The 8167-nt window shown below is 34.0% G+C and overlaps 1 protein-coding gene across 3 annotated transcripts; it reads left to right on the top strand.

Annotated features, from left to right (window-relative positions):
• Positions 1-374: 374 nt before the first annotated feature.
• Positions 375-6933, top strand: LOC132311667 (glycolate oxidase 1-like). Of its 3 annotated transcripts, none has more exons than XM_059809703.1 (12): positions 375-589; positions 2271-2443; positions 2680-2804; positions 4076-4122; positions 4311-4388; positions 4663-4787; positions 4989-5055; positions 5147-5209; positions 5295-5364; positions 5468-5568; positions 6056-6160; positions 6485-6933. In XM_059809703.1, exons 2-12 carry the CDS (start codon positions 2307-2309, stop codon positions 6668-6670), a joined length of 1104 nt encoding a protein of 367 aa, XP_059665686.1. In that variant the 5' UTR covers positions 375-589; positions 2271-2306; the 3' UTR covers positions 6671-6933. The 3 variants fall into 3 exon arrangements, with proteins under 3 accessions (XP_059665686.1, XP_059665677.1, XP_059665694.1); XM_059809694.1 differs by lacking the exon at positions 375-589 and adding an exon at positions 606-735; XM_059809711.1 differs by lacking the exon at positions 375-589 and adding an exon at positions 826-1013.
• The last annotated feature ends 1234 nt before the right edge of the window (positions 6934-8167 follow it).

The raw sequence follows: 8167 nt of genomic DNA, 5'->3' as shown, positions 1-8167 counted from the left end.
ATAGATTGTATAGTAACTGTTTTTTTTTCAGATAATTTTTTTTTGTATGAAAACAATTGTATCGTTTCTTTTATTTATTATTATCCAACATAGTAATATGCTATGAAAAAACATTTGTAAAATTGGTAATTTAAATCCTTTAAAAAATTTACTTTAATTTTTTACTAACAAATAATTTTGTGAAAACTCTACTAAAAAAATATTTTTTCTGTTTTTATATTCTAACACCAACACCTTTAAAAAATATTTTTTCTGTTTTTATATTCTAACACCAACACCAAACAGTCCCAATCATTTTTTACTTATAAAAGGTGATTCTTTTTTGCTTTGCGGATGTTGAAATATCAAACTAGCACGGGTTTCTCCAATATTTTCCAGTTTGTTTGGGGACTACGAAAGTGCCGGTCAATCAAATCATTCTCTCTTTGTCACCCCAAACTCCCAGTGCATGAAAATCCAAATACGTATGTGAATTTCCATGAACAGATGCGGGTCTAAATTTACCATTTTGAAAATCTAATCCACGCAACTGACTCTCTCTCTCTCTCTCGAGTTTGATTCTCACCCTTTTGTCCTCACTCTAAATTCTGTAATTTTCTCTCTCTTATTTTTTAATTGTGCCACTCTGTCTGTATGCATCACCTTGAACTTTCATAGTGCATCTCTCTTTCTCTCTCTAATTATATGATCTTTCTTTCATAGTTCCCTTCAATTATTTGTATAGTAGAAGACAAGGTCTGTTCTTTTATACCCTTTTATTTTTAATTCAATAGTTTTTTTTTTTCCTGAACTTGATTTTTCATTGTTTGATGTTTTGTTAATATCGTTTTGTCATCTGGGTCCGATTGCAAGTGAGTGTTTGACCTGGTGGTGTTCATCGATTCTTCTATGGGATGAGTTCAAATTGGTTACTTGTTTCAGCTAGTGTTTTCTTTTATTGGTTTTCATATCATGTCATTGAAGGCTGCTTGTTTGTGTTGTTGTTTCAATTGGGATTTGATCAGAATTTGGAGGTGGGTTTATGGGTTTTGGTAATTTTGAAATCTCATCGCTTTTCTTCTTTTGTTTGATTTTTGTGAAATTCGATTGCATGCAGATTAATTTGAGTTTTGTCAAAGTAGAACTTAATCTGTAAGTTTATTTTGAAGCTAATGTGATTTCTAATGCCATGAACTGTTAGTTGATCACCATCTCATAGACTCAATACTTACATCAATACTTACATCAGTGTTATCAAGTTGTCTTCTATTTGAAGAAATTGCAGATACTGATATACATTAGGACACATTTTGAGAACTATTTGGTCTTGAATTGTAATGTTTATATCGTCTTTACTTACCAATATATATATTTACATCCACACCCACATTAGGATGCACAATCTCTGCAACCAATAACAAGAAATGATTTTCATTGTTGGAGTACTGATAATAGCAATGACATGGGTATAATCAGCTCACAATACGAATAATTCTTTCTCAAAAGCCACAATACGGAAATTCGATTTAAATCTTCAGAGGTTGCTTCCTTTTATATGGCTAGGGGTTGAATTAGCATTGGCACAGATCATCCCTCATGCCATAGGTGGATTTCCAATGTTAGATACTAAATTGTAAATAGACCACACTAGCTTCAAGCGACGAAGAGAAGACTTCTAATAATTCGATCACACAGCCTAGCATACTTAAGGTAGGCCATGGGGCTTGAAAAAGAAAAAAATTAAAATTTTGCAAACAATAATTACGAGTATAAATGGTAAAAATTTGGTAGGAATCAGTATGAATTCAGGCTGAACATATTCAACTTTATTGGGCATAGGATCTTTTAGACACCCTTATACTATCTCAGTAAATTCTCAATGTATTTCTCTTGGAAACCCTGATGGCAAACTGCTTTTTTGTGTTGGAAAGTAGACTCCAAGAACTTTCTGAACCATTTATAACACTACAGGTAAAACTCTGGGTTCTTAAAATGCTTTTGGTCCCAAATGATCCAAATTCTAGGACTGGGCCCTGGGCACCATTCAGTTTCTTTCCACACTCTTTTCTCAGGATGCTATGGTGTCATTGTTATAGGTTCTTTTGTCACCGCATTCTTGTTTGTGGGTGCTTTTTTATTTTTCTTCTTTTTGATGCACTTTAGTTTTCATTCTCTTTGTATATGCTTTGGATTGTCTTGACCATTTTGTATTGTGTGTCAATTATCTGACTTACAGAATAATTTGACGTAAACTTGAGTTCCAATTTCATCATTTCTATAATTTATTTCAGAATTATCTTGGTATTACATAAATATTCCATTGGAAGATGGAGATAACCAACGTTATGGAGTACGAGGCTATTGCAAAGGAGAAATTGCCAAAGATGGTGTATGACTATTATGCATCAGGAGCAGAGGACCAGTGGACTCTCCAAGAGAACCGAAACGCATTTTCAAGGATTTTGTAAGCACTTCTCTTGATAATTATGATCCCCCAATGGAGTAGTTAGTCTATTTATTTTTTATTTTGGTGATTTATGTTATTGATTTACTAATTATAAAATGAGGAATAAATTATTTGAGGAATTTTGATGCTATCTTCTGTTCTATATTCAATTTTTAAACTTTAATTTCTGGTTTGACATTGGTCTTTTTATCTGGAACTGTGTATCTTTTTTAATTATTTTTATTTTCAATTAGGTTCCGACCTCGTATTCTTATTGATGTGAGCAAGATAGACTTGACCACGACGGTTTTGGGCTTCAAGATTTCAATGCCCATCATGATTGCTCCTACAGCAATGCAGAAAATGGCTCACCCTGAAGGTACATTCCCTGTTTCCTTGATCTTGTCCTTTTTGGGTTTAAACTCTATATAGCAAGGTTTGCAGAGTGACAGATTCCTGGGGTGTAGGCCAAACATGTCGGGCATTTTCATAACTTGAAAATATTAAAAGGAACTTTTAAAATTTAAAAAGAAAAAAGTAAAGGAAAAAAAAGGAACTTTTAAAATTAAAAGAAGCTTTTGATTTTGAATCATCGTTGATGTTGGTATAGGAACATTGCAACAGTTTTGATTTTAAAAATTCCTTTTGAGTTTGAGATCTGATTTCTTGAAACATTGTGATGATGTGGTGCCCCCTGAATGACATCCACAAAGCCCCCTTTTTGCTGTTTATCTTTACAGAATTTAAAACGATCATTTATTTAACAAACTGATTGACTCATCAGAATGTATACACACGTATGTTGGTGCATATACTATACGTATGCATTTATATAAATGTATGCCAGTGTATATAGGCAAGTATACATACATATTTCTTTACATGCATAAATGAACATTTATCCCCAATATATATAATGTATAGACCCCTATGCATGATGGTTTAAGGTTGCATCTGGAATGAAATTCTGAGCACTAGATCACTCCACTATTCTTCTTCAGGGGAGCATCCCTGGAACAACGTCCTTTATCTTATGCAATGCCATTCCTTTAGCTGTTCTTGCTACCAATCTCAAGTTTTCAACAATCTCTGGAACTAAATTAATTCCTAAGCTGTACTGGTAGCAGTAATCAGTTGCAATACGTAGCACGCTTATAAAAAAATTGGAAATATTTTGGAGAACAGAATAGATATTGTAGGATATAAGTGAACCAAGATGGTTGTTAGAATCAACTCCAGGAGGCATTTGAAGGTCCTCAACCTTCATTTTCAAGGATTCACTTCGGTCCTTAAATTACTAGAAATTATTTGAACAAAACAACAGTCGGGCAGCCAAGGTAAGAAAGCATGTTCAAGTATGGGGGCAGCCATTTTGTGCAAATAATGCTTAAGATTTGGTCTGTACCCGATCTACCTCTCCCAGCAGACTTGATTAATGAGAAGGATCTATACCAGGTAGTGGCTTTTTACTTAACAAGAAATTCTTTGCCAAAGTTGTCTTTTCAATTTTTATACATGTCCTCCTACCTAGGGTCTTGATGTAGTGAGGTTGATTGGGATTTCCCTTAGTAATTTATCCTTAAATTTATTTCTGCCATGAATAGGAAAGTTTGATTTAGATTTGTATCCAAATGTTTAATTTTGATGCAGGAGAATATGCAACAGCAAGAGCAGCATCGGCTGCTGGCACAATCATGGTTTGTTTTCTTTCCCTCTTTATTTTTTTATTTTTAATTTGAACTTGTTCTGATCTTACAATTTTAACAATAATTTGGCTTTCATGTGCTAACCAATAGTGGCCTCTTCGGCACTGTTGGAATTTAAATATATTAATTAAAATTATATGTGTATCTGCCATTCTTTTATGCATGATTGGTTGTTTCAGACACTGTCATCATGGGCTACTTCCAGTGTCGAAGAGGTTGATTCAACAGGACCTGGCATTCGCTTTTTCCAGCTCTATGTGAGTTTGAAGTTCAATCTTTTATTTTCACTTGTTTGTCACTACTGTTTATCTTGCTCCTGATAATATAATGAAAGTAATTATGTATATATTTATCAGAAGCTTAGTCCAAAAAAAAAAAAAAAAAAAGAAGAAAAAAAGATGAACAATACTGACAAACAGGTTGTGATTATATATAGATATTTAATCACAAACAATAGTGACAATTATATACCCCTATATATTTTCATTTTGTACCACTTACAAATCCAACGATCCATTTACTCAAATTTAGGTGTACAAAGACAGAAATGTGGTTCGACAACTCGTGAAAAGAGCTGAAAGGGCAGGGTTTAAGGCAATTGCCCTTACTGTGGATACTCCAAGACTCGGCCGGAGGGAAGCTGATATCAAGAACAGGTGAACTGCAACCAAAAACTAACTTTGTTTCAAAACAGGAACTTTTTTATTTATTTTTTATTATTCTTTAAAACAGGAACTTGAAACTTAGATAAGTTATTTCTCTACTCCAATAATGTATAAACACAATCCCAAGTTTGCTTTGAACTAGAAATAGTTTGCTAGGTCCTAAGGAGGTTCTTTTGATGGGTCGTCTTGCAGATTTATTTTGCCACCACATTTGTCGTTAAAGAATTTTGAAGGATTGGACCTCGGCAAGATGGATCGGGTGAATGATATAAACGATTGACTTATTCTGGAATAATGGTTTCCCATTTTATTTCTGTTTTCATGATAAGTTTGTGCTCATGTCCCTACAGACCGATGACTCTGGATTGGCTTCATATGTTGCTGGCCAAGTTGACCAGTCTCTTAACTGGATGGTAGGATGGTAATTTCTGTATAAAGATTTCTTGAAATGTAGGTGAGGTTATCTTTTGAATAACTTCTCCTGTGAACTTTGGACAGGATGTGAAGTGGCTTCAGACAATCACTCAATTACCCATTCTAGTGAAGGGTGTTCTAACTGCAGAGGATGGTAAGCAGTATACTATTAAAGGCTAACACTATCACCCTTCTTTGGATCTTCCTGATTCCTTACGATCTCATTATGTAATCCAATAATTCGGCAAATCTTGCAGCGAGGATGGCAGTGCAGGTTGGAGCAGCAGGAATCATAGTGTCAAATCATGGAGCTCGCCAACTTGATTATGTCCCTGCAACTATCATGGCTTTGGAAGAGGTATATGTGCTTGTTATGATTGCTTTGCCATTACCCTAGTCTCCAATGAAATTCTCCAAAATTTGTGATACTTTTCTAAAATTATACATCGTATTTTTCTTTAGCCATATGTAAACAAGTGCTATCATGTTTAAGTTGTGATTTACTTTGCAGTTATTATTCAGTTAGCTTTCCTTTTCGACTATATATCTACCTATGAATCTTGATGACTGTCTGCTTCCCTTATGTTAATGTGTTTTGCTTCTCTGCTCACTTTGTTCCCTTATCTTCTTTTTTTCCCCCTTCCAAATTATTCCTGCATTTCTCTCGAGATGTTGTTCTTACCCCTCGATGGAATTCCTCAATATTTTCTCAGCAAATTCTTGATTTCTCAAGCTTCTCTCCTCACTAATTACTCCTTTAATCTCTACGTCCTCTTTTTGCTTAGTGAATCTTTAATATTCTAGAACTGTCTTGCATCAGATTGATATTTTCTATTCACTTACAGGTCGTCAAAGCTGTGCAAGGCAGAATCCCAGTTTTTCTGGATGGTGGAGTTCGGCGTGGGACAGATGTCTTCAAAGCATTGGCTCTTGGAGCTTCTGGCATATTTGTAAGTGACAGAATTTCACACTGCATGATGGACAATCCGAAAGAATGACTTGCGGATTTATAATTCCCTAATTTTCAGATTTTTATCTCACTAGGAAATTAGTGAAAGTTGTGCGGACATGCTTTTGAAATCTTTGCTGGAATTCAATTGCTTGAGATCGAAGTAAAAATTTGAGGCATGATCTATAACCTGCATAAAAGTAGATCATATAAATGTTTTCCATAAAACTTCATTCACAAGCCATTTTAACTCAAAGTTGCTCATAAATCCCAATGACCTCATACTTTTTAGCAATTTCACTTATTTGATCCCATAAAATTTCAGATTGGAAGGCCGGTGTTGTTTTCATTGGCTGCTGATGGTGAAGCTGGTGTAAGAAAAGTACTTCAAATGCTTCGTGATGAGTTTGAGCTAACTATGGCTTTAAGCGGTTGTCGCTCGCTCCAGGAGATTACTCGTAACCACATTCTGACTCCATGGGACTCTCTTCGCCTTGCCCCCAGGTTATAGGATGGCCTCACCCCTAAATCTGCACTGATGTAGTGAAAGGTTTGAGTTTCAAGGGCTTGTCTGATATTAGAATAATCTCAGTTTTGTGGATTCAGAAATATTTAGAAGAAACAAATGATATTTTATTTCCTTTAATAAGTACCATTAGCTTTGATAACCTACCAAAAAGGAAGGAGAAAAAAAAAGGGAGTGGATTAGATATATGTGACTTTCTTTGAAAACATAATATTTTTCAAGCAATAATTTTCTATAAGTTCTGCTGAGGATACTGGCTTTCATTTTAAGGTGGCAGAAATGGATTTATGACATGCATTACATCAAAATGTCCTCGTATTGCGTGGTTTGGTTCCGGAAAACAGCTGGAAAAAGATCATATTTTTTTTTTTGGAATGATAAAGCAAACACATACATCTTTTTTTGTCCACGCCCGACTCGAACCCTCCCCTCCTCTTTGAGGATAGGGAGGGTTATACCACCAAAGACCCTTTGGTATTGCTGGAAAATAATCATGCAATTGTTGATGTGGATTGTTTGAAAATTTGTAGTATGAACTGTATGAGATATATATATATATATATATATATATATATATATATGTACACACTTTTGATCTTCTCTGTACACTCTGTTGGCTTGGAAGCTGTTAATTTGCAACATTATGAAAGTTCAGGAGTTCTTTTTTTGACGAAATAATAATTATAATAATAACCAAAACGTGCAATTGTTTACTGGCAAGTTGGAATTTTTGAGGTTGTTGATTTCATCTATTTCAAAATAATTATAGTCTCAAGTGAATTTCACTTGGTTTTCAGGGCTTTAACAACATAAACCATGTTAGAGGTTATAGCAAGAAGAAATTGTCACCCGATGAGGGCTAAAAACCAGCAACACAACCACACTAATTTAATGGGGAGGTTAAGCTTTGTCCCCAACCATTTTTAGACAATAAAAATTCCTGATTTTAATTGGGATAAGGTTAAAAAAAAGAAAAAGAAAAAGAAAAGCCCTCTTATATACCAAATGTGCATATAGTTTCTAATATTAAAAAATTTCCTACATTTTTTAAATTAAGCAAATAAATACATTTTGTCAATTTAAAAACTGTAATACATTAAAAAGCTCTTAAGATAAAATTAAAATAAAAAAAAAACACTCAAAAATACTGATTTGAGGATGAGAGAGGGGAGAGCACCACCATCATCCCCACCCCCTACAACCACCACCACCACCACGACAGATCAAGAAAATTTTGTTTCAGTTAGGTCGACTTTAAACAATAAGTAGGTAAAAAAAAAAATCAACTAACATAATATTAAACTTGATTATAGATTGATAATATTTTCATAAAACACATCAACAATTGTACTTAACTAGTTTTATGTTTTAAAAATGTTGCAACACTGCTGAATGAATATATAGATAGCAACTCAGTGATATCCTCGACCATAAATTAAATAAGATATATATTTTTTTATTGTCGTAGTATACACACTTCTT

The sequence above is a fragment of the Cornus florida genome, unplaced genomic scaffold, assembly GCF_030987335.1.
Source record: "Cornus florida cultivar Cherokee Brave unplaced genomic scaffold, ASM3098733v1 CherokeeBrave_3.0.0_Hap2_Chr01, whole genome shotgun sequence".
NCBI lineage: Eukaryota > Viridiplantae > Streptophyta > Magnoliopsida > Cornales > Cornaceae > Cornus > Cornus florida.
The sequence above is the reverse complement of the archived record's forward strand: the minus strand, read 5'-3'. Positions and strand labels throughout refer to the sequence as shown.

What these genes read in the sequence shown, in the direction of transcription:
- LOC132311667 (XM_059809703.1), top strand. Translation starts at nt 2,307, where the DNA reads ATGGAGATAACCAACGTTATGGAGTACGAGGCTATTGCAAAGGAGAAA. An exon ending in GAAAATGGCTCACCCTGAAG is followed by an intron (nt 2,805 to 4,075) that starts GTACATTCCCTG and finishes ATTTTGATGCAG; the next exon opens with GAGAATATGCAACAGCAAGA. An exon ending in CTATCATGGCTTTGGAAGAG is followed by an intron (nt 5,569 to 6,055) that starts GTATATGTGCTT and finishes ATTCACTTACAG; the next exon opens with GTCGTCAAAGCTGTGCAAGG.